Consider the following 27063-nt stretch of genomic DNA (forward strand, 5'->3'; position numbering starts at 1 on the left):
AATTTACAAGAGATAAGAGTCCGTAACAAAGTCCTTGGAAATTGACTTCAGGTTATTAGTTCAGCTCTTGTCCAAAGCCCTTTGAAAAAGTCTTCTCCATCTTTGGGAAGATGCGGAGCCTTCGTTAGTCAGGAAGAACTCGGGATCATCGAGGAAAGAGCGTTTCTTTCTCACTGAAACGAGTGTGGATATAGATTGATAGAAAAAAACAGGTGATTACTAAGCACACAATAAAATGCTTCTTTAAAAAATGTCCTTACTCCATGTAAACCATCTCCTGTAATGTCAACTTCTGTGAAGTTATACAAGTCTGTGCCCCAATGCATCCCAAGAGCTTCAGCTGTGTGGGTGGGCTGGGGATTATTATTGGTTGGGTATACACTAAAACAGTGGCTCCCGACCTGTTTTGGACCGCAGTTTCTAGTTCTGAAACGGATTGTTATATCTGTGTCCCGGTGGATGTCAGCGCATCGTACTGCACTAAGGGATTAGTAGTGGTTATCCTGTGCCTACCAATCATTAGGCACATCTGCTTGTACATAAAGAACCGTAAGACCTTTCAAGCTATTTTTCATCAAATATATGGAGCTTAATAGTCAGAAATCACCTGCTACCCTGTCTGCATATCAGGCGATCACAAGTGGGGACTTGCCCCAAGAACACTGCCTACGAATTTAGAAGCTCCTACCTGCTGTATCTTCTCTACTGTATGGATAGGAAACGTTTGGTACAATGGTAGCACACATTAAGCTAACCTTCAAGTGCAACTTGAAGGTGAGAATAAATAAATATGTGGTAACATTTTGATTCCACTTCCACTCGCTAGAGTTTGTCTTGGCTTCAGTTATGTCAAGTTCAAGTGAGTTTTTTGGTTTACGCGTGCACTTACATTACACATCACAAAAACGAGTTATCATTTTAATAATGCTACATATTTTCCCGACGCGGGATGCCAACGTGCAAACACTTCTGTGATCGTGTCTTGTTTTAACAAGGTGTTGAGCTCAGCCCTTATGTAACCTACTGGCGCTTTCGGGGTGGGGGCGTGGCTGACTAGCTGGGGGGCGTGGCTAGTCCCGCGCCCGAGGGGGCTGGTAATATTGCTGCGTGGGTCGAGCCGTCCGCATCTGTCCGTCGCCGCCGTCACGAAACTCCATCGAGTCGTCATAGCAACCGTCGTCTTCCTCCTGTCAGCAGACACGGTAACACGACGCGTGTTAGCGACTGACAGGACGACGAACAGGTAGACCCCTGCCCCACACTGGACTACTCTCTATCCCCCTCAGCCCCCCTCCCACTGGACTACCCTCAACCCCTCATCCCTTCAACTGGATTAACCTCACCCCTTGCCCCTCCAACTGGATAACACTGACCCCCTCACCCCTCCCACTGGATTATCCTCACCCCCATACCCCTCCAACTGGACTACCCTCACCCATCCCACTGGATTACCCTCATCCCTCACACTGGATTACCCTCACCCCCTTACCTCCTTACACTGGATTACCCTCAACCCGGATTACCCTAACCCTTAACCCCCTCCCACTGGACAACCCTCACCCCTTTACCGATCCTCCATCATACATGCTGGAGGCCTCTCCACCTCACTTCACCTTAACACTAACCCTCCCTCTTACTCTTTTTTTAAACCAGCCCCACCTTACAGCAGCCAGCATGCTGAACCCCCCCCCCCCCCCCCCCCCCGAGTCATTCATCAGACACATTTTACCGAAGCGCTGTGTTTCTGGTACGTGTCATAAAGGAGCAGGTAGGGAGCACCTAGCTCCAGAATACCTACAGGTAGTCTGTGGACATTGGGGGGACATTTGAATCCAGAACCTTGCAGTTGGGAGTCAAACACCAAAGTAATAATATCCTGCCCACCCCAAGAAGTAACACTGATGATTCTTCCATCTAATTACTGACCTTATTGGTTGGTTAAAGTGGTTAAGCATTGCAATCATAAGTATATTATCTATATTATATAGGCATAAGGAAGATGAAACTAGTCAAGTGGAAAGAGGCTACTAAAGTGACTCTTCATTTGTGCGATACTCACAACACTTTACATCAACAATGTTTTATTAGGTTCATATGGATGTGACAATATTAAGCCTTTTTCTGTTGCTTTAACTATTGACTACAAGAGACTAGTTGAAGAACATTGGTGGTAGTTGTAGTATAATTGGATCAACAATCAGGTGTATCTCTTAGTAACCGGTCGTTACCCAGAGAGAAGGTTCTGATCACAACAATGAAAACCTCGGTTTTTGACACCAAAAGATATCTGCGATCGGTCAGAAATAAGAAGACGCAACTTCCTGTCTAGTATCGTATCTCCCCCTCTATCTGGCTCCTAAAGGCTTCCTCAGTTCCTCACCCAGGGGCCCGGGGTCGCAGATTTGATGCTGTGCAGTAGGACCTCCTCACAGTTTCCGAAGTCGCTGAAGACCACCACCGCTGTGCAGCCGGAGGCGTGCACCGCATCGATCCTCGCTCGGTAGAACTGGGACCGGCAGTGGGAATGGGAGGGGGAGGGAAAGAGGGAGACAAGAGAGAGAAATTGATATTGAGGTTGTAGCAAGGAGATAGGACAGAGTGAAAGACAGTGAGAGAAAAGGAGGAATGTCCAAGAGAAAGAGCAACGACAGCGAAAGGGGAGAGAGAAAGGAACAGGACAGAGAAAGGGAGAGATAGAGGGATAACGTGAGGGGAGAGATTGAGCGAGGGAGAGAGCAAAAAGAATTTAGTATTCTTCACAGAGGGAAGTCCCCTTCGCTAGAGGATGATATTTACATGGCACCGTCTTTGATGAGATCATTTCACAGAAAAACTAAAAAATACACCTGCGTGTAACACCTGGAGTGGTCCAAATGCATTTGTGGACGAACTATAAAGTGGTTTTAACAACAAGCACTGATCTATTAATTCTACACAAGACAGCAGCTGGATGTGTTTTTTCTAATGCAGATTGACTGAACAAGCAGATCACGCACGTATAAACAAATTAGACATCTAAGTTCAGTTCATTACCTTTTGTTTTATACCCACGTCTCACCAGCACATCTTACCGTGCGTTCAAAAAAGCCAAGGTGCAGAGCGAATCAGTGTTTCCCATACATAGAGCAATGTGTGGCGCAGCGCCACAGAATGAACACTGAACACTGCTGCTTCTTTTTTTTACGCAATTTTGAAACATAAATATCGTTCTGTTCATTCATCTCCGCGTAGCACTCTTTCTCCCTGTCTTCCTCGTTCACACACAGAGACAAGCGCGCATACATGCCAATGGTGCACGGGTTCACTACCACTTATTGGATCAACCCGCGTGTCACTGATACATGCACGCGCACTGACAGCGGATTTGCCCGCGCCTCCTCTCAACGCGCCTACAAAGGAAAACCCGAAGCAGCGGGGTGTTTGCGATTAATGTGAAATGCGGTTATAGTTTATATATATTATGGTGTTAGACCCCGGCCTGTTGTGCCGGCGATTTGAATTTGTTCTGCAGCAGGGACTGGAGGTCGGGAAGATCGGGAAGATCGGGAGGCGGGCCGATCCACTTTGAAATGTATTTTGTGCGCGATTGCTCGATAACGCGAATGAGCAAACGTGAAACTTTGAACAAATCGATTAAAAGATGGCTTGTAATGGCTGTAATGCCGGGTGGTTTGAACCAGGTTCTTTATATGTTCCTCACCTTGCCATCTTCCCAGTAGGGTGCCATACACTGGTCTCCTGGTTTCCATGATAACTCCCCTGTGGGACCTTTCTCCGACCCTTTAGGACCTTGGACTTTGTCCTGGACTGGCTTTTGGCCTGGTCTACCCTGGCTGGGCCCTCTCTGGGAGGCCGTTCTCTTGGGAGGAGGGGCGTCTCTGGGGAGTGTTGCGACGGTGTCGGGTTTGATGGGTCCCGTGTGTGGGGGGGTCCTCCTGGCCTGGGGGGGAGGGTCTTCTCTACGGAAGGGCGGCGCCATGACGTCAGGTTTGATGGGCCCGGTTCTCCTCTGCTCCCAGTCTCCATTGAGGGCAGGATCCACACCCCTATTGGGCCGCGTGTCCCGGGTCACGCCCCCGACGTCCTGGTCGGTCAGCGCGGCGGGCGTCTCCGTCCACGACATCGGCCGGTCTCCCCTCCCCCCTCGCCTCCTACCGGGGTCTTCGGCTCTGTAGTCACTGCGTCTCGTCACTCCCACCCCCCTGCTCTCAGGCGGTGGTGGATCAGCGACCCTGGGCATCGCGGATCTCTCTCTGGGGCCTCTTCGGTGGTTCGATTCCCCTGCGCCAACTTCTCCATTGCGAGCATTGCGCTGGTGGAAGCTCTCTGAGCGCGGGGCCGGCTGGTGGAAGCTCTCTGAGCGCGGGGCCGGCTGGTGGAAGCTCTCTGAGCGCGGGGCCGGCTGGTGGAAGCTCTCTGAGCGCGGGGCCGGCTGGTGGAAGCTCTCTGAGCGCGGGGCCGGCTGGTGGAAGCTCTCTGAGCGCGGGGCCGGCTGGTGGAAGCTCTCTGAGCGTGAGGCCGGTGGGGGCGGGGGAACCTTGGGCTGGCCGAGCACAGACGTGGATGATGAAAAGGAAGAGGTGCTGGTGTTGTGGTCGTTCTGGAAGTCCCTGCGGCCGCTGGGCAAGCGGTCGGTCCCACCACGAGGGCCTCTGTCGGGGCCAGGCCAGTGGGTGGCGCCCTGATGGGCCGTGGAGGTGGCGTGAGGGTCTTGGCCAGGCCGGGGGAAGTCTGTGTCCCTGTTGAAGCGTGGGGGTCTGGGGGTCCGCTGGGAGAAGGAGGCTCTGGAAGAGGAGTGGAGGTCTGAGGAGAAGGAGAAGGAAGATCTCCCGTCCTGGGGCCTCCCTGCTGGCTCCTGGGGCTTAGAATCTGACAAATCACAAAAGACACAATATTAATAAACTACACACACAACACATTTGACACAATCTTAATGAACTGCACAATATAAACACACACATAAACACTAAGTTAAAAAACGAAACTGAATCTTTAGAAACTACATGTTATTAAACTAAAAACACAATCTTAACAAACTACACAACATAAACAAACTGATGAACACAAATTAATAAACTACACATTAACACAATGTTAATAAACAACTCAACATAGACACACAGATAAACACCACATTCATAAACACATAACACAGCCATAGACACAATGTTAACATACTAAACAACGTAGTCTCTCAGAATGAACTTTTATTGAACAAATGAGACATACAGGTATTGAAGCCACAGTTCAGTGCAGACAGAGACAGACAAACAGAGATAGAGACAGACAGTATGACCAGAAAGCACACCAACCATTGATGGAGAACGATCCTATCTTTGACTCCAAGAAGTCGAACAGCGTGCTGGGTCCAGACGGCCTTCCTCCTGCTCCCTCTCCATCTTCGTCATCCTCACCTCTCGACCGCCCTCTCCCCCTGCCCCTCCCCCTGCCCCTGCCTGCACACACACACACACACACACACACACACACACACACACACACACACACTCATGGATGTGTTTTGTTGTGCGCGTAAGTCTAGGAGAACTTTCTCATCTATATCTCTCTCGAGAACAGTGTTTATCGCCTCTTGGGATTTTGTAGAGAGGGAATACAAGGTATATTTTTTATGTCGTGGTTAAATGTATGTGTGTGTGCAAGAGTGTGTGTGTGTGTCTGTGCCTGTGGAAGAGTACACGTGTGTGTACATACCTCTGGGTGGGGGCCTGCCGGGGTCGGACCCGTGCATGTCGTAGGAGGAGCCGTGTCTACTTGGGGCCTGGCTAGGGGTGGGGCTAGGGGCAGGGCTAGTGGCTGCAGTCAGCAGGCTGTTCAGAGCGGCCTCCAGGTTGTTGTTGTGGTCCATCAGAGCCACCCGAGCGTCCTCTTTATCAAAGCCCATCTCCATGATGTCCTTCAAGGCCCGCTCATCCACCTGGCACAGAGATGGAGGGGGAATTATCATTCATTGACAAAATATTATTATTCCACAACCTCAGATAAGATCTCAGAAAGAGAGGGGAGAGGGTGAGCAGGGAAAGAATGAGAGAAAGAAAGAAGGAGACAGAAGAGGGAGGAGAGAGAAGGATATAAAGTGATATATAGAGAGAGGAGGAAGAGATGGGCGGGGGGGGGTTATATAGAGGAGAAAGTGACACAGAGAGAGATTAAAAACCCATTCTGAGGAAGCAGAACAGAGGAGGAGTACTTTGTTCGAGGAAGGTCAGGTAGGTACGTAGTGTCAGGGATGTGATAGGATGAGTGAAACAACGAATACAGTGATGAATGTAGAAAATTGAAGGAGAGAAAAGAGGCGGAGATGGAGGAGGGATTATCAGAGAACAAGATAAAGAAGGAAACAGGGGATGTCCATTCTTGGTAGAATTTAACAGAACAGGGAGAGAAGTCTTCCTACAGTTCATTGTCCTTTTCACAACTGGCAGATTAGCAGCCCACTTGATTATTTAAAGGATGTCTACAAGAATCACAGTTAAAAAGGTTTTAAAGATGTACAACAACATCGACTCATAATATATAAAAACGTACTGACAAACAATTGCAATTGCGGAAACCTTTGCTGTTAACGTATAATTGGCCAGAGAAGGATTCTTGGAATCGTGACTCTTGCTACGATGACATCCAAAGCCCACATTAATGTCGCTTGCTCATGTTTGGATTGGATCTATGAATTTAGTTATTCTAACAAAAAGGACAGTCTACAATGTAAATGAGATTGAGAACAACAACATTTCTTTGAAAAATATAAATAAACATGTCGGCCACAAATGATTGTTACTATTGAAATGGCTCCGGCAATGAAGTCAAGCATTACATGCTTGACTTCTGACATCGATGCGTTTTTCTTTCAATCTGCAAATAAATGCTAACGCGTCCATTCCTATTGCATAATGAAACGTTTAATAATTTGAAACACTGACGCCTTAAGGTACATGGCATAGCCAGAGCTATGCATTCAGGAAAATACACAAGGTCAGAAATAGGCTTGCTAACTTTAATAATCAGTGTCGGGCGGATTTAAACATTATCTGTTATAACTATACCCCTGTTTAGTTTGAGGAAGGAAAAACCTTGGGCTGCACAAAGCACACACATGAATCGGCTGTAACATATTATTATTTATCTTTTATATGAATAGGTGAATGTTAGTGAGCAGAATATAATCAGTGGTCATTCGACAAGATTCAAAGCCCCATGTTCCGCTAGCTGCACAGGTAACTTCATAGACCCCTTCTAATTTCTCTCGACTTTAGAAAAACGGCGTCAAGGCAAGAAAGCTTATTTGAATGTGTAAATCAAGTGAAGGATGGAGAACAGGACTAAGTGAGGATGGGAGGCGGGATCGGGAGATCATGGTCTTACGGAAAAGCTTCAAGGTGTTATTTCTGTGATGATAGTGCTTTGTTGATGATAGTGTGTTGGTGGTGATAGTGTGTCGCTGATTAATGTATTGGGGATGATAGTGGGTTGGTGATGATAAGTGTATCGTGATGATAGTGTATCGCTGATTAATGTATTGAGGATGATAGTGGGTTGGTGATGATAGTGTGTTGATGATGATAGTGTATCGGTGATGAATGCATTGGTGATGATAGTGTATGCTATAATGATACTGTGTTGGTGATGATAGTGTGGGCTGTGAATTTCCACTGGTCATGTCCGGCCTGTTCCCGAGCCAGCCACTGGCCCAGTATGCCCAGTATTGGCACCACCAAGCATTCTCGTAATTAGCCAATCAAAACAGGAATCTCGCTGGGAAACAACATGAGTGTGTGGTGTCCTTAGAGGAGAGAGTTAGGCAAGCTCTTCAGAGTTTTTCTAATTAGCAGGCCTAGTCATAGTGCCACTGCAACCAATAATACTTCAGAGGGGGCCATCATGTTAACAAAAAGGAAGCATTCCTCTCTCAAAGGGCTTCCTGAAAACACTTCAGCACTTCATATGAACATAAAGCAGAGAGTTGTGTTGACCAGGGCAGCTCTCTTTCCAGTCCCAAGCCCCAGATAATGTCTCTTATCAAAGGCCTTGAGGATGAACTTAATAGACTTGAGGGCTATAACATGCTACTGTGAGAAGGGGAGCTAGAGAGAGGGAACGGGAGGAAGAGGCAGAAGAAGAGCTATAGAGAGGGAGGGAGTAAGGGGAGGAAGAGCAAGAAGGAGAACGAGAGAGGGAGGGAGGGAGAGCTGGGAGGGATTTCAATCATTGTACCTTTCTCAGGAACAATGATTTAACCAGCAACCCATCTAGACTCCAACCTGCCCTGACCTCTGGCTAATGAAGAAAGTGTTTAGAGCTCAATGATGTCATGGGATGTAATGATTAGTGATGTCCCTCACCAGCTCCCTGTAGTTCCCATCTTGTCGGACGTCCCTCCCCGGCTCCCTGTAGTTCCCATCCTGTCTGCTCTCCCTCCTGGGCTCCCTGTAGTTCCCATCTTGTCGGCTGTCGCTCCTCTCCGTCCACTCGCTCCGATCCTCTCGTTGGCGGTATGTGTTGGAGTCTCGGCCGCGGTAGGAGGAGCCACTGCTGCTCAGGTTCCCGCCAGCATTTCCCCCGCCGCCAAACGTACGAGGAGCCTGAGCACAGAGACATGAGAAGTAACCAACCAGTGAGCCACAGGTGAGCAACAGGATGTTACACAAGCAACCAATCCAATTAGCTAGCAGGAGATCATCAGGTAAGCAACCGTGTAGTTACAAAAGTAACTTATCCAATTAGCTAGCTGGAAACCAACAGGTGAGCAACAGGTAAGTTACACAGGTAAACAATCTAATTAGCCAGAGGGTGACCCAGCAGGTCAGCAACAGGTTAGTTACTGAAGTAACAAATACAATTAGCCAGCTGGTGACCCAACAGTGGAGTGATAGGTTTATTAGACAGGTAACCAATCCAATTAACTACATGATGAACAACAGGTGGGCAAGTGGAAAGTTACACAAGTTACCGATCCAATTATCTAGTGGCTAACTGAGAGTTGGGAAACAGGTAGGTTACATAAGAATAAAAAAATAATAATAATTGAAGAACGGATCTTAATTGATTATAATGGCTTGATAATATACTTGATTGTTTGCCTGGTGCAATGAGATGCCATGCCCTAGTGTACAAAAGCCAACTAATGGTGCGTTTGAGATATGTCATACACCACTCGCCGGTTTGCTCTTGTGACATAATTTCATGTCTTGTAGCACTTATGGCGTTCCCATTTGTCTTTGTGGGCATCGCTACATGACGAGTCTTGAAAGAACAGTCATTGGCTAGTCATTGCTAGTGGCAGCTACATTAGCCTATTTTGCAAACCAGCTCGAAAACTAACAACAACACGCACAGCCTGACCGTGCAACGCATAAATTGGTAACCAGATTAAAGCAGCAATGTGATCAAGTGGATAAGAGCACTTAGACCAACGTGGCACAAATACAAAGAAAATACGTCTCATTATGGTTGCAGCCATCTTTGTTTGTCGAGTCTTACGGTTAGCCTTGCTTAACTCGTTGGACTCTCTGGAGCACGAGTGGAACAGGTTAAAGGGGGCGTGCCTCGGGTGAAATGTCGCAAGAAAGCTGGGAGACGTCCCACTTTGCAACTGGTGCAGGCGGTGTACGATGCATCTCGAACGCGCCACATAGTCCTTGGTCTCGTGCTCTAGTCAGGTGTAAACGGTTTAGCATGGAAAGGTAACGCCTCACCTCCTTGGTCTTGGCAACCTCAGCGATGGCGGCCGTGCGCTGCTTCTCAAACTGCTCGTTCTCCTCAGGCTTGAGGGGGACGGGGATCTGAAGGGTCTTCCTCCGGTCCAGGGCCTTAGAGTCCACCTCCTCCTGCCTCACACACTTCTGGAGTAGCAGACAGAGGTTACTGCTACACCCCTGTGGTGGTGGTGTTGTTGCGATGGGGATTGTGTCATATGTGTGTCATTTATTGTTGTGGTGATTGCCGAGTTATTTTGCTGGGCTCTTATTGTTGAGGGTTGTTGTATTTTGTTAATGGTTGTTTTCGTTGTTGTTGATATAGTGTTGGGGCTGTGTCATTGTTTTATTTTGGTGTGCTTGTTGTGATTTTTATTGTTGCAATTATTGAGATGGTAGTTTAAACTCTGTGGCTGAGGTAATTCTGGTATTGGTAGTTTCATTGTTTAGGTAGTAGTGGTAGTTGTAGCTGTACTGTTGAAGTTGTTATTTAGTTGTTGTTCTATTTAGTTTGTTGAGGATGTGGTGGTGGTTGTAGTTTTATTGTTGTGGTAACAGTGGTATTGTGTCGATTGTTATAGTATTTTGTGTTGACCTAATTTTTCAGCCCACCTGTCCAAACGGTACGAAGGGCGGCGGTCCTCCTTCTGCGCCGATGTTACTCCGGCTGTGTTTGGCCAAACTCTGAAACCATGACAACGGACCAGGTCACCAACTGGCGTGCGGATGATCGTCGGGCTTGACATCCCGTAACCCCATTGACATGATCAAAAAAAACATGCGAGCCACCAGCCTCACCCTCTGCAGTTCCCATTTCTCCACCATGAACTGAACCTCCCCTCCCAGGACACAAATCTTGGAATCCTCCAGGAGCAGGAAGCCATTTCTAACCTGGACCGTACCAAGTAGCTTCACCTTCGTTCCAGGTGGGGTGTTCAAACTGAGAAAAAGGAGGACATGAGATTGTCACAGGGGAAAGTGCAGGACAGTAGCAGGAATAGACGAAAAGAAAAAAAATGAAATACAATGAACACTGAATCCCCTCGATAGCCTAACCCTTCCATCCCCTTGCCCCCAACTCTACCCCCACCTCAAAATCCTCCCCTCAATCTCCTCCCGCCTCTCCGCCCCCGCCTCCTTTCCCTCCCTCCCCCCCACCACTCTCTAAATTACATGGAGCAGGTCCAGGGGAGGCCAGGCCCATGTGTGCGTGTGTGTGTGTGTGTGTGTGTGTGTGTGTCTCATCATACGTCATCAGGCCCTCCCTCATTACCGAGCTCCAGCCACCAGATGTCAGCGTGGCTAGAATGGATTTCAATCTAAAACACTGGGCTGTCCCAGTCAGCAAGGTCTCCTACACGCACATACATACACACACTGTGAAACACGTGCACGCACAAAATGGATAGAGATGCAGACACAAACCCACAGCAAAATACACATAATCGCACACACACACCCACAAACACGCACACGGACTCCCGCAGGGAGCAGACACAGTTGAATCCTTCTTGCTACTTAATGCACTGTTATTTTCTCTGACTTTCAGATGTTTCAGTCACACACACCCTCACCCAGACAGACACACACCCTCGACGCAAGACACGCAAACAAACACCACACACACACACTCACTCACCAGACAAACTGACACAACAGACCCCCCCCCCCCCCCCCCCCCCCCCACCCCCACACACATACATACACACACACACACACAGTAAGACGTGGTGTTTGTGTCTCTGCATGTATGCAGCTCATGAGGAGAGCTTTTGTTCTGTTCTCTCCCCCCCCTCCACCTGTACAGCCTGCACTGGTTGTCATGGCAGCGGTCGCTGCGGCCACCGCTGCCGGGATGGAGATGTCATTACCAGGGAAGTGGTTAGTAGATCAGCTGCCACAGAGTGGAAACAGCAGATAAAGGGAAAATAGAGAGGAGATGTTGACAAGGAGGGGAGAAGGGGTGTGTGTGTTTCAGAGATTGTGTGTGTGTGTGTGTGTGTGTGTGTGTGTGTGTGTGTGTGTGTGTGTGTGTGTGTGTGTGTGAGAGAGAGATAGAGTTAGGCTATCTGTGTGAAACAAGCTGGAGAAGGGATAACAGGAAATTGAGGACAGAGGAACAGCGGAGATTGCAGATGAAAAAAAAAGAGCTGAAATTCAGCAGAGAGGCCAGACAGGACTGGTAAACAATGTTTAAGATGATGTGATTACACAGCTAAATGCTGCAATGTTTATTGTGAGCGTCTGCTTTAAAAAAGGTGAAACCACTGTGAATCACAACACTTCAAAATAACCCAAGTGAAAGTATTAAATATATAGCGGAAGTCTTAATATTAGTAACCATTATGAATCCTAAAAGTTCCAAAGAATCGGAGTAAAAGTACTATAAACAGTGTGAGTCTTAACATTGGCAACTATTGTGAATGGTTACTGCTTCAGAATAATCCTAGTGAAAGTAGTATTATACAGGGTAAGCCTTAACATTACTCTCATCACTTATAGAGGGCTGCTCTTGAACTTTTAATGCAAGTAAAATTTGATTTAAGTACTATAGTATATTTGTAATATTTAAGTTTGATACTTGGGGTTAGGACTGCTTATGTTTTCATAATGTTTAACATGTGCTCATGTTAAACATTTACAATGTCTGCCTATTAGGGTGCCGGCATATGCATTCACTCTATCCTTGAATGTCCTCCCTTTCTGCGCAGGTTTATAGGCGTTCAGGGTTAGAGTGCAGGGAACGGTGAGACATTCAGAGAGACGTGATGGATGAGGTTAGCTCGGGAAGCTGGAACAAGTGTGCCACCTTTGCACGCCAACACAGTACTGCAGCTAGAGTGGTTGTGGTTGCTGTGCTTTGGTTACTTGTGCACACTCTTTACCAAGGCAATGTTGGCTCTCCCTATACCCTGACTTCTGTCCGCAATTTGCGATCAACCCGACATCATCATATTGAAAAACAATAATAATGCATAAAACATCCGTAAATGTGAAGAAGTTCTCCTGTGTGCAGAAGGGAGAGACCCCCCCAAAGTTCAGAGATGTCCCTGTACCATCTCCAAATATCTTTAAGATAGGACACATGGGATTCAATTCCCAAAGTGTTTTTATATAATTATGTTACTTATGCCTCTACTTAAACTCAATAAAAGTTAACTTTTAGTCCAACAGTATGCAGCTATTATTTATGAATATTATGTCCGCACCTCATCCATCCTATGTGGTGAAAACTAGGAGATTACTAGTCCACACTAACATGACCATCTAACATGTGATCCATCATCCCAAGCCAGCCATGGCCCACATTATGGATATTCTATGGATATTTTCACCAACTTGGAGTGGGGGCACACACCTCTCACATCACACTCATTCAAGGCAAAAACCTGCTTTGACTTTCATCGTTGTGCAAAAAATGATATATTCTGAGCTAATCAGAAAATGGATAGAGATGCAGACACAAACCCACAGCAAAATACACATAATCGCGCACACACACACCCACAAAAAAATTCTGAGCTAAGGGCTAACTAAGCAAGCACTTAGTTTAGCTGTAGAGCAGTATCACATGCGGTTTCCCATCCCATAATAGTGTCCAGTAAATGGGCTCTCTTTCTTCTACGCTTTCTTCTATACTAGCCAATTCAGCTTGTGTGCATAGGACAACATGACTTAGGCAAATGCTAATAATAAAATTAACTAATTAATAATTTAGCAGACACTTTCATCCAAAGTGTTTGCTAAATGACTGCATCCGTTTTGACTTACAATGAATTCAGTCACACGTCATTAATGAGCAAGTAGGGCTTCGGTTTGTAGGAGGCCTACCGGTAGACTGCGGACATTGGGGGACGAAACCCAGAACCTATGGTCTGGGAAGTCCTGACCACACTAACCTGCTCTCTATCTGAGCGACGAGGAGGTAAGGAGATGAAGACAGCAGTGTGTGTGTGTGTGTTTGTACCTGATCTTGGACAGCTGTTTGTATTCGAGCGCAGGGCAGCTGGTGTGTCCGTCTGTCATGTGCACGCGCAGCATGCGGGGCGCCGCCTGGGACTGCTCCTGCTCTTTAGGGGCCGCGATGTTCCTCACCTTCTGCACCTGCAGCACACATGGTCCCTCTACCTACACACACACACACACACACACACAGACACACAGCGGAAGATTAGAGGACTTTCCTCTGAAACTCCCCTTCTTTCAGAAACCTTAATCTTACGGTGAACAGCAACTGGGTAGGTGCAAGGATGGAATAATGGTGTATAAATAGTCTCACTAGCACGCTGGGAACACCAGGCTGTTAGCATCACATGCTTTTTAATTTGTCTTTGCTATGCATTGTGACATTTCCTTTCTGATTAATTACCGAGAGCTCCAGACTCACAGCCTAACGGGAGGGGGAGGGGGGTGTTTTCAGGTCACTGCTCCTTCGGTGTGTGAGAGCCATCTAGTGGTGCTTGGTGAGAACTGCATGCTAGTTGTTTAGTAACTTCACCATTTTGAATATTGCCTTCGGCAAGTCCAGATCTAGCATATGGGCAATCTGGGCACGTGCCCAGGGCTCCCTGGGCACCAAAGGGCCTTCCACGATGCGAGGAAAAAATAATTAAAGAAATTCTCCACAGAAATACGACACAGCACTTGACCCATTCTCTTGATATTCCTAATGATCAAATCTGTTGGATATGTATCAGTTTTAATCTTTATTTTATGCAGTCCATGTCCACCCACACTGGAGCTTGGCTGGTCATGCAGTTTTGACCTACTTTTTACTGCTGTAGAGCTAGCATGATACATTTCTATGCAGACATTTTAATGTTAGATCCATTGGGGGAATTTTGAACCACTTCTAGTTGAATACATTTTAGTTGGGGGAAGGGTAGGCTAAACGTCAGCTCTATAGAGGTGTGCTGCTGACTGTCTTTGGGCCCCCGTCACACCACTAATCGAGTGATAATATCTGTTGATTATCAAATATCTTAATTAACCATTAAACTTAATAAACATTCTAACTGCAGAAGCTGCTACTGAAATGTGTTATTATTTAGATACAGCACCACAGTGGGGCTATGCTGTTACACAAGTTTCTGATATATTGCCTGGATGCCATCAAACGTTGGCAAAGTAACATTGCTTAGAGGCAAAGTCTATATATCCTGTTTCAAAACTATGTAAAAAATACATACTACTACTACTACTACTACTACTACAAAATATAAAATGCTTAGTTGTAAGATGTGAAAAAGTGTATGCACAATTCTTTTCAATTGCAATACATTTGTAATGGGGGGGGGGGGGGGGCTATCAGTTTTAGTGCCAGGGGCCCTTTGGGGGAACTAATCCAACCATGGCCGTTGGGATAAAATGTAGGCGTGCACGATGCAATGGAGGACACAGGCATGGCACAGTGCTGCTCTACATCCAAAGCAACAGTATGTTTTGGTTCAGCACTGCTGCATGCATAATCAACTTCAGGTTCCCAAGCATCAGGTTTATTCAATTCTTATTTCCTAACTGTTGAAAACAGAGCACCATACATGCCTCACTCTTGCAAATCACAGGGAATCTTTTTGAGATAGAGCTACCTCTGGTAAAATAAATCTAAACATAAAACTATCATACTTGTTACTCTTCTTAACTATTCCTCAACAGCGGCTAAAAGCAACAATGCCAGTGTGTGGCCTCGTTTACAGTCTGGGAACTTTTTTCTATATTTGACAGAGCCTGGCAAAAAAAGAATAGACATTGTAGCCACATCTTGTTGAAGGGAGCTTAAAAGTCGATGTGAAGTGATGTTTTTCCTGGTCTCACACGCTGTAATAGAGAGATTCAAGTTTATTTGACTAATAAAACATGATCTAAATTACTTACTCATTGTCCCATTACCAAATCCATGTTCAATGATAGTCAATCCTAAACATAGTTAGATAGATATTGGTGTATTAGTGGGACCATATCGCCAGATCTACTCTTTAAGGACCGATTTTGCACTTTCGTCTATTTGGACAGTGAATCAACATAAAAGTCCTCCTATGACAAAGACCAAGGTTCTATATTGCTAATGTTCAAATTTGAGGAAAGCTTGCTAAACACTTAATTTGTCAAATAGTATATTTGAACAATTATATTGGCAACGGATGTTTTAGTGATGCTAGGGGAGAAGGTGACAAAGTTATTATCATCCAGACCAGTGTTGTTCTTTAAGGGAAAATGCAAAATGTAAAGTATATTCCAGGGAACCAGGCCCCACTGGATTCACCTTGTCAACTCTTCCACTGTTGATCTCTGAAGGAAGCACCTTCCGGCCGATCGGTCTCAGATCACTCTGGAAGAAAACAAAGGAGTAAATATGAATGACATGTATAGAAATTGAATAATATTGTATCTATAAATAAATATGTTATCTATTAACACATAGCAAACATCAGCATATACATAAAAGCATAGTATAGTAAATTACACTGAAAAAATAAGATGGTAATTAATAAGCCCAGAGGAGACATTTTGGTGTCAGAATGGAACCTACAGTAAATAAAAACTAGAGATAATACAGCTAAATTCACAATGATTAGTAGAAATTTTAAAAAAATACAGTTGATGTTAACACCACACATATATGCAACATCATTGAAACTATTAATTATTGACCATTATCGAACATTAACAAATAATGTGTGTCAATGACTAAATCAAACTTTTAAAAAAGTTATTTCAATGTCTTTCTTAGTTGCTCTATGTTTCCAAAAGGTAACATTTTTGTTGGATAATTGCAACTACTTGATAATCGGATTTGATGTTTATACTGAGAAACACAGACACCTGCTCCATGCAGATCAATACAGGACGAGTCGTTCTGTACTGATCTACATGGACAAGACAAGACTCTGCTCAACCAGCCCCATTGGGAGAGCATGCCCCTAACACTGCAAGAGCGAGGGGCTCCATTACCACTGGGACGGCCCATACCGAGAAAGTATGTATCACATTATAGATAAAAGCGTAGAGCAGGTGGCATATATTAAGTAATATGTTAACTTACATAAAGAGAAGAAGCAGGACAACTGTGGTAAATGTATCTTAAATTAAAGCAGCAAGAACTCTCTGAAAAATAACTTACATGAAGCGCTATGCGGATGATGTCATTGTGGGAAGCCTTCTCATTCGTGCCTTTGAGTTGTGCTATCCCAGCGTCAGTGAGGTGCCTGCATGGAGGAGCACGGCAGTGGGGTCAGAAGCGGTTAGCATATCAATTAACAGTGTATCATTTGTATTGTGACTACTAAAACCCATGCCTAATGAACTGCCAAAAAGCTCCGTTACACAAATATGCCCGACATGACAGACAAACGGATATATATAAATCTGATATGGTATTGGATTATTCATGATACAAGGTTTTATTCTGACATACCTTAAAATGTGTATAGTACTATGAAATGCATCTAAGACAAATTATTCAACATATCTCTGGTCATAAGTAGATCTATACCTTAATATTGTGTCAAATCTAATTATTGTTACAAACCATGCTTTCATAACATCCAGTCATATCTAAAATCATGGTGATTTATTCTGACTGAACGGTCAGAACTAGTCTACCTGTAGCCAACCTTGAGTTGCCTACAGGTAGACTGCGTATAATTCAGAATTCAGAAACAACAATGACCCAAACCCTAGGTTACCCTTATTCTGAATTAATACTGAACCATTTGGGAATAAAGCCTCTGCTAAGTGACTGTATGGTAAATAAACATCAAAATACAATGTACTTTTCTATTTGAACACTAGAGAAGGAATGGGTTATTGGCATATATTGGATAAAACCGAACATATAAATGAATCAAACAGCCAAAGGCTGGATATTTAATGTGATTTCTAACATACTCCCATGCAACTATTAAGGTCAAGTAATAGAACACGTTGAGTTGACGGTGTTCAACACAATGTATCACTGAATTAAGTCATCACACGATCATTTTCGACCGATGAGTTTGCTTAATTTAATCGAATCTAGTTGAACACAACTATGCTATGCTATTGTATAACGTAGTAGTACAATGGTGGTAGAAGTAATTCACAGAAAATAAATCCTTAGATGTCAGGATCCTCCACCTTGTAAACAACAATTAACTAATACAAGTTCAAAAATACATAGGATAGAGATAGAATATAGCTGGGGAAAAAGACATTGAGAAACAGTGCAGGCTTCAGTTTTAAAATATGAAATAACGTTAGTCCAATATTGCAAAAGAATAGTACACTAAGACAATGTTACCTATATGAACATATTCATATCTGGTAATAATCTGAATTAAGTCACAACTATATTCCTCTATCAACATTATTATAATGATTAGTATTTATTATTATTATTATTGTTATTATAATAATAATAAAACAGCATTATTATAGTACAGCTAGCACTGTACATAGCCAGTCTGCTCTAGAAGCACATACCATCCTTCTCTGCTGAGAGATCCTGACAGATCTGTCATCGTTCTCCCTTTCTCGAAACGCTTTTTATCATAAATGAAGAAAGCGATATTTAAATGCAGCAATTCTTAACAAAGAACATACGTTTTTTTTAAATACATTATTCAGGAATCAAACGTAAACTTTAGCTTGCTAGCGCTAAAGCCACACAACACGGTGCAGCGACGTCATCAGTGCGCGACGAGGCTGGCAGCCTTTCAAGACGAGAGAAGTCTGGGCGCTTTTGCGCCCTTAAGTGGTGGGAAGGAGAAGTGCCAATATGTATGTAGAACAAAAACAGCTGTGCCATTATTCCATCAATATTATTCATAGGGGTTCCCTCACTGATGTGACTTCTCTATCCACCAAACAATTAAGATCTTCTTCTTAAAATATATATGTTGTTTAACGTAAATTAATCATATCTTTTTGCCTATTTGATACCAAACAAATCATATTTTTTTACCTATTTCATAAAGTTTCACAGCAATTCTGAACAGTATATTTTCCCTATACGGTTTTTAATCATAGTGTGGTGCTGCTGTGCCCCATGCGGAAAAAATGTGTATAACCAAGTCCACATTGTATACAGTCAATTCATCACTATTTGCAAAAGTAGGCAATAAAAACACTCCTACACGCTTTATTAAATAAATGGCCCATTATTGAGTTGGAGTCAAATAGAATTTAATCAAATTAAACAAAACCAAGAAGCGTAACATAAACCGGCACAATGTGAGGGAATGTGAAAAGCGAGCGAGAGAGATATTTCGGTCCATTAAGTCCTTCCGCAGGGCGACGCATCAGTGAGAGGCTGGGTGGATCGGAGGCAGAGGAAGAGGACCGTAAATGAGGCAGGTCAAATAAAACATGGAGGGAGGAGGGGGGATGTATTGTCCTAATGAAATGGCAAGACGGTAGGTGTCTAGGGAGAGAGTGTCATTAAGGATGGTGGCAGGGCAGAACCGCCATTAAAGGTGTTTATGATCAGTGACTCCACCGCCATAATAAAGGTCAGTTATTCACACACTCTGTGTGATGTCATTAATATCTCTCATTTAACTGTTAGATCTTGGCTGCGCTTCATCTTGTAAATGGCCTCCCTGACTAATTGGTCGTACCACAGTGAGGGCTTTTAGGAAAGAGCTTAAATTCTAATTTGCGAAGGCCTAGGGTTCAGTTATAGGCTCCTGTCTTATCTTCAGTCTTTGAGGAATTTAAATGATTGAAGATTAAATGATGATGAGTGTGTGTGTGTGTGTGTGTGTGTGTGTGTGTGTGTGTGTGTAAGAATGTGGCCTTTTCTGACTCAAATGGATCAATGGACGGACATCAATCAATGCAATGTGGTACATATCTTGACCTATATGAATCCAAATGCAAGAAAAAAATTGTGGTTAAAGAGGCACAGCATCAGCTTGAAGGACACATTTTCTTAGATAATGTCATTTTTATTCATGTTAAAGAAGTTGGTTATGTTAAAGAAGTAGGTTTGATTGATATCGAACATAACTTCTGTTAACGTTGTGGTTAAGCTGAATTCAGTCTAATTGATGTTCTTTTAACTCTTACTCCAGGTGTTCGGGCCTGCTCTGTTTCAGCCCAGTGGACGTTAACTGGAACATGGCCTGACATCTATTTAAAATATTGATCCCCAGGGCCGCCCAACCTCTCTAGGTCTCCCTCAGGGCTGTACCGGTGACCTGGTTACTCTCCACCCAGCGCCGCTTTACAGGGTCTGCTGGTCCACAGAGTGGGTCACGTTCCACATTCCCACCAGAAGGTACAACTGGGTCAAAAGCACAGGTGTAGCAAAAGGTATGCAGACCTAGATGGAGTTTAGTATGAAGCCCTCTAATCCATTATGCCTACAAGCAATCTCTTATCTTCATAAAAGTGATCTAGGTATATAGGACAGACCTACATGGAGTTTGGCAAAGAGCCCTTTAATCCTGTAGGCTATAACACATATATATTCTCCTCTCATATCATTTTCTTGTTGTTGTCAGAATACAAAGAAAATATATTTGACATAGTTCAGTTCAAATTCATTTCCCCTAAATAACACAGAATTTGGCATGGTACCATGATTGTTTTCACAACTGTAGTCGTCTAAATCCTTACATTTCGTTTTGACACACATGTTCTTCATGCGATTATGTTTTTCTTGATTGTAAATTCCTGCTTGCATTTATTTAATTTACCTTGGGAAATAGGTGTTGGGGTCTCATTAGTCAGACATATTAGAACTTAGATCACTATCTAAAGTCTGATGGCAAACAAGCCCAAATCTGGTTGAACGGGGACTTTCATTTTCTTTCGGTTCATATTTGTTTTGTCATGTTGCTCAAGGCGACGATATGTAGGCACGTAATTGGCGAACCCAAACTAGGCCAGCAACAGTAACCTTTAAAACTATCTTTCAACCAACACAGTGTTGACTGGCCACTGTAGAAAATCAGTGATTAAAATGCCCTGAAAGCTCCATCTCCATCTAGCTCCATCTAGCGCGAATGGGTTTCTTCGATAGAAACTAAAAAACAGGAATCATGCCGTTACTTCACCCCTTGAAGTGGTTTGTTTCTGCCCCAGGCTCTATGCTGTCTCCCCAAAGAAGATATATCAGTGCTTGATCTTTATTTTGCCAAATGGTGTGCCTGACCGAAATTGTTTGGAAACCTGTTAAACCTTCCTTTAAAACAATTGCTATCTTTGATCAATTGTTTATTTGTGGAACTCAGATTGGAATTCGGAATTCTCAGAGTAGGATGGAGCGACATGAGGGATATTCATTCACCAAAAACAAGGACAGTGAGAAAAGTTTAAGTGTAAATTATGACAAAAACCTGTTTATCATTTTGTCTTTCTCAGAATAATTGTTTATTGTTTATTTTGTTGTTTGTCAGTTTGTGGATGTTATTGACAGTAATGGTCTCCGCCAAAGAGTTTAGATATTTAGTGATCTCATCATAAATCTAATATTTTAATCAGAGCTTCAAACTATGGGTCAAACATGTTTGTTACCCCCAATTTACATCATGTAATGTTTATATTCTCTTGTTTTATACATAAATAGCTAGTATTCTATGTTGAAGAGAGTATTTTTGTTTGTATTACAATACTGTAGGTTATTTCTGTTTGTTTATCTCGGACAAGAGTCTGTTTTCTTTGTGTGTAGACCAACCAACGTGGTGAATTGTTTTAACCTATTGTGTCTATTGTTTAAGAAAAGTATTATAATCAGTTTCCCTTATATCTGCCAGATAAAACGAAAAAAAGATGTGTTTGTATGTGTGTGTGTGTGTGTGTGTGTGTGTGTGTGTGTGTGTGTGCGTGTGTGTGTGTGTGTGTGTGTGTGTGTGTGAGTGAGTGAGTGAGTGAGTGAGTGAGTGAGTGAGTGAGTGAGTGAGTGAGTGAGTGTGTGTGTGTGTGTGTGTTTGCGTCAGAGTTCATCTCGACTCTGCATAGAAACCAATGCACAGCCACCATTGAATGTTGTACGTCCTGGCACTTGTACATTGCACTTATTCAAGGTACTTAATTGTGTAGCTACAGTAGCTGCCATCGTTGCTTTACACGGGGAATGGGTTAGCCTAGCGATTGTAATACTTGCACTTGGTTCTATGAACATCTTTACTGTACCGACAGCGACATATTGTTTCACTTCTTATGACAAATGTACTTATTGTAACAAATGCACTTATTGTAAGTCGCTTTGGATAAAAGCGTCTGCTAAATGCCCTAAATGTAAATGTAAATGTGTGCGTGTGTGTGTGTGTGCGTGTGTGTGTGTGTGTGCGTGTGTGTGTGTGTGTGTGGGTGGGTGTTTGTATGCGTGTGTGTGTGTGTGTGTGTGCGAGTGCGTGTGCGTGTGTGCATGTGTGCATGTGTGTGTGTGTGTGTGTGTGTGCGTGTGTGTGTGTGTGTGTGTGTGTGTGTGTGTGTGCTAAAACACCTATGCATAATACATCAGTGAATATATCACTGATGTTGAAAGTTCTGTTGCTCAAAATAACATGACTGACTCTTTTATCATGTTTAATAAGCTGCTTTAAGAAAACTGCCTTGCATTCAACAGTTTATTAGACTAACTGCACACATTATACAGTCTAACCGAGATCCACATGAATACATAAACCGACGCATGTTTAACTTGAATACATTGTGACTACCGTGTATTTTCCTGGTAGATGCCGAAAACATGTTTAATTAATGTGGAGCCCTAAATGATTAAGATCAGAAGTGATTAGCCTGGGGAGAGCTCATTGGTTCTAAAGACCACTGCTGAACTACTTTAATTAACGTGGTGGTTGTGGGGGGAGGAGAATGAGAGCGATAGAGGGAGGTAGACAGAGAATGAAAGTTAGTAGATAGTGAAAAATAAATGGTTCACTTGTGGCTTGGCCAGCGGTCTTTTGCTGATCAATACTGAATGAATTGGCTTGAAGGTTCTCTTAAAAGAAGCCTTTACCAGACATTTCTTCAAATGCCTGCAATTACGGTTAATGAATTATCTGGGTGATTTATTACGGACAGGTATTAAACGATTGTGTTTCACATCCCCCTCTAGCTGAAAAAAAACCCTGGAAGAAAGACAAACGAATCTGCCATTGAATGATGCTCATCGCTATGTATTGCCTTTCTTTGTTTTTTGTCGAATGTTAAATTGCCTTGATATGTTTTCCATCAACCCCCTTTAGATTATTGACGGCAACGCAAAAATCACGTCAAATAGGATACCTGAGAGAAAAGGTTTGCATGATTCTGACTGTAGATGGCGGTAGAGCTGCACTGAGGAAAGCAAGTCTTGTTGGCATTTGTTAACATTCTAACCACGGCATGGAGAAACAAACTGCTCTATGATTTATTATCGTACTTTTATTGTAAAGGCTGAATGCATGTTGTAAAAAACGTGTTTCCTGTGCGGTTAAAGACCCTTTGCACATAGATTGGTAGAAAATACAAACTGGAACTTAAAAGGAAAATGTTCCCTGAAAAATCTGTCCGTCCATATAACAATGATAATTACAATTATCAATCAATGCCAAAATTAATCAGCTGACAACGCATACGTTACCACGAAAACCTTGATTTTGGATGAAGATGAGGAGAGAAGAGAGAGCCAGGACAGGAAAAGAGGTTGGGAGAGGGAGGGTTATGATGGAGAGGGTTAGGTATGGAGGGTTAGGTATGGAGGGTTAGAATGGAGATTAAGGGTGCTAAGAGAGGGAGAGCGAGAGAGAGAGAGAGAGAGAGAGAGAGAGAGAGAGAGAGAGAGAGAGAGAGAGAGAGAGAGAGAGAAAGAGAGAGAGAGAGACAGAGAGACAGAGAGAGAGGGTTAGGATGAAGAGAGTTATAATGGAGAGAGAAGGAGGTTTAGAATGGAGAGTTTGGGTGCAGGGAGAGAGAGAGAAAGAGAGAGAAAAGAGAGAAAGAGAGAGAGAGAGACAGGGTTAGGATGAAGAGTCAGGGTGATGAGAGAGAGAGGGTTAGCATGAAGCGAGAGAATTGTGCCAGAGAGAGAGATGGAGTGTAAGAATAGAAAGGTATGGGTGAAGAAAGAGGGCAAGGATGAAGAGAGTTAGGGGAAAGAGAGATTGAGGGTTAGGATGGAGTGAGTTATGTTGGAGAGAGATGGAGTGTTTGAATGGAAAGGTAAGGGTGGAGACAGAGGGTTAGGATGAAGAGAGTTAGGGTGGCGAGAGAGAGGGAGGGTTAGGAAGGAGGGAGTAAGGGTGAAAAGTGGGTTAGGATGAAGAGAGTTATGTTGGAGAGAGAGGGAGAGCTAGGAAGGAGAGAGTAAGGGTGAAAAGAGGGCTAGGATGAAGAGAGTTCTGTTGGAGAGAGAGAGGGAGGGTAAGGAAGGAGAGTTTTATGGTGGAGGTACATAGTTGGGAAGGAGAGAGACAACTAAGGCCGCACGTAAAACAACGTGCGGCAAGTTCCCACAGACAAAATGGCTGGTTAGCGTCCAAACCACATTGGGCTTTGATCGTTGCAGTGTACGCAGGGTGCTCTGCCGAACTGCCTGATCTTTGCTCACCTGCCCCCCCAATACACGGCTGCCTGCAATTGGAAAAAAAAATACAACGTGGATGATCCAACGTTGTATTTGCCAAAATCCCACCACAACCACCTTCCCTCTCTCTCGATGCCACTGCACAGAGCTGAGAGCCAGGTTACTGTTTCTATGTGTGTGTGTGTGTGTGTGTGTGTGTGTGTGTGTGTGTGTGTGTGTGTTTTTGTGTGTAAGTGTGTGTGCATGTGTTTGTGTGTGTGTGTGTGGTCATGCATGTTTGTGAATACTTGATGAAATGGCCTGCATGCAAATCCCAGTGTCTCGTTCCAAACATCCTGTACATAATACTAATTGTCCTCCTTCTCCTCTCCTATTATGCTGGTTTTCCATTTGATCTTCTCCTCTTCATCTCACCCACACACTGGGATGTAGGTTGTGCTTCATGCTCCCTCACTCCTCGACACACGCGGCCATGAGCGGGCGCACGAGTGTGGGCGCGTGTGCGGCGTAACATGAAAGCCTGCACCTTGTTGATGTGAAGAAGCCATTTACATGTGGCCGCTGTGTTTGCCTGTGAAGTATGCAGGTGCCACTCTGGGGGTCAGGGGGAGACGCCTTGAGATCTGAGGAGGTTTTTTTTGTTGGATGAAATCCTCTCCACTCTTCTGTCTCCTCTACTCTCTTGTTCTTCCTTCATCTCGCTCTCTCTCTCCATCCATTTTTACTCCCGCCGTCCCTCCTCCCTGCTCCTTCACTCAGACTCCTCTCTGTCGGTATCCCTCTCATTCTATCCTTCTCTCCCTCGAATCCTCTCGCTGTATGTATCCTCTTCTCTCCCTCCCCCCTCTCCTCTCTCCGTCCCCTGCTCTCTCTCTTGCTCTTGCTCTCACTCTCTCAATATCAAACCTAACGACAAAGGCAATAAACACACCTCAAAGCACCTTTTGAACGTGTTTGAAATAGTAACCATAATAACAGGGAGGGTTCAACCACATCTGATGCACATAGAGCCTTGGAATTGAAGAGGGCCTTGATCTGATTGGTCCTGAGCGAATGCCGAGCTCATGGGAATGATGCAGGGCGTACACCCAACACCTCTATGTATCGATGTTCTTCCTCTCTCTGGGATCAACACAGGGTTTACACATTTCTGTTTCATTCTATCAATTGATTTTACGTTAATCTAAGTTGTATGTACCCTAATATCCCATTCTCTCTCTCTTTCTTGCTCTCTCAGTGCAATTGTATTGAAGTTCAAATGGATTTATTGGCATGGGAAACATATACACATTGTTATAGGAAAACAAGATTTTTATTTTTATGTCTCCCTTTACTCTCTCTCTCCCCTATCTCTCTCTCATTCTACCTCTCCTTTCACTCTCTCATCCCTCTTTCTTTGCTTACATCCCCCTCCCTCCCTCGCTCACCCTCTCACCGACTCTCTCCCTCCCTCTCTCTTCCTCTCACTCACCCACTAATTGTCTCTCTCCTCCCTCTTTCTCTGCCTCCATCTCTCCCTTCATCCCTCTCTCTCCCCCTCCCTCCCCGACTATTTGTCACTCTCCTCCCTCTTTCTTTGCTTTACATCCCCCTTCCCTCGCTCTCACTCTCCCTCGCCCTCTGTTTGACTCTCTCGTCCTTCTTGCTCTGCTTCCATCTCTCCCTCCCTTTCTCTCTCGCACCCTCCCTCCCCCTCTGTTTGTCTCTCTCCTCCCTCTTTCGCTATACTTACTTGTCTCCCTCCAACTCTCTCACTCCCTCCCCCTCTCTTTGACTCTCTCGTCGTTCTTTCTCTGCTTCCTTCCCTCTCTCAGCCCCCCCCTCTCCCCTCCCCTCTCTCCCTCTCTTAAATTTTTTTCATACTCTTTAGTATCTTCACAGACACTAACATCCACAATTAAATTCCTATTCTGTGAATGTCACGCTGTCTTGCTGAATCTCTGAATTTGTTTTGAGAAAGTAGAAATAATCTTGAAACCCTAAAAATAGTGAATTCTGTGAATTCAACATAACAACGCCATGCACATTGCTGGGTTTTCTACTTGGGGTCATTGATCCTCAAGTCATGCTATGTATTGTGTATTGTCTGTTGAATGAACTCAATAGGGTCTGACTCTATAGGCCTGGTGCGAGTTGAGCATCTGGTGAGAGGGCAGGGGTAAGTGTTGGAGTCCAGACCAGACAGGGCAGGGCGTTGGGATCTTGACCACGTAATGGTGTGTTGTCATTGGGTTTTGAGGTTCGTTCAACTCTGCAGGGTGTTGTGCTGAAATAAGTGTGTCTCGCTGGTCTTTCAATGTTAGATTTTATTGGCCTCGTTCAAGCTTGAATATGTAATGGCTATTGATTTAATTCAATTAAATACAATTAATACGTTGTAAAGACACGTTCAAACATGTTATATTAATTCATTAAAGAAATCAGGGATATGTCCTTATCAAGATACTTATGCACAAACAGTGTCTTGCTCTCATTCCTCATCCATTTTGCACTGTAAAAAACGTTTGAAGTTTAGTCACTAAATTAACCTCCAGCATATAAGGAATTGTGGAAGGGTGTTGATCCCCTTCTTGTGGGAGGCAAGGTCTTGTTTCTCAACAGATATTACACCACAGGTTGTGGATCCTATATTTGTATTTGTATTTTCGTTCTTTACCTTCTGTTTGTATTTAAATGTTGTTGCTTTTTTGTGCTTATTAGTCTATATTGTACAGGACAATTGGGACAGAAATAGTTTTGTTTTCGAAGAAGAAATGTATAACGGGCTGGTTTCCCTTGTTTAAACACACCTCAGGATGGCCCCGCAGACTGACGCCCTCCAGTGGTCCACATGGAGGACAGCTGCTGAGATCAGATCTC

At 44.1% G+C, this 27063-nt stretch overlaps 1 protein-coding gene across 2 annotated transcripts; it reads right to left on the reverse strand.

Moving 5' to 3' along the window:
- Position 1: 1 nt before the first annotated feature.
- Positions 2–18360, reverse strand: tdrd3 (tudor domain containing 3). 2 transcript variants are annotated; one of them, XM_079737124.1, is made up of 13 exons: positions 18171–18360; positions 16831–16915; positions 15973–16038; positions 13678–13838; positions 10509–10650; positions 10323–10394; positions 9711–9857; positions 8358–8597; positions 5713–5935; positions 5313–5456; positions 3701–4869; positions 2381–2506; positions 2–173 (listed from the first exon to the last, which is right to left on the reverse strand). In XM_079737124.1, the coding sequence occupies exons 1-13, from the start codon at positions 18206–18208 to the stop codon at positions 171–173; spliced, it is 2616 nt and encodes an 871-aa protein (XP_079593250.1). In that variant the 5' UTR covers positions 18209–18360; the 3' UTR covers positions 2–170. The 2 variants fall into 2 exon arrangements, with proteins under 2 accessions (XP_079593250.1, XP_079593249.1); XM_079737123.1 differs by having other exon boundaries at positions 2–1187.
- Positions 18361–27063: the final 8703 nt, after the last annotated feature.

Source organism: Pollachius pollachius (assembly GCF_949987615.1).
Source record: "Pollachius pollachius genome assembly, chromosome: 5".
Lineage (NCBI taxonomy): Eukaryota > Metazoa > Chordata > Actinopteri > Gadiformes > Gadidae > Pollachius > Pollachius pollachius.

Coding starts and splice junctions, on each gene's coding strand:
- tdrd3 (XM_079737123.1), bottom strand. CDS start 18,208: ATGACAGATCTGTCAGGATCTCTCAGCAGAGAAGGATG. Junction 5,936..8,357: donor ATGGGAACTACAGGGAGCTG/GTGAGGGACATC, acceptor TCTCTGTGCCAG/GTGGATGAGCGGGCCTTGAA. Junction 4,870..5,312: donor AGGATCGTTCTCCATCAATG/GTTGGTGTGCTT, acceptor GTGATTTGTCAG/ATTCTAAGCCCCAGGAGCCA.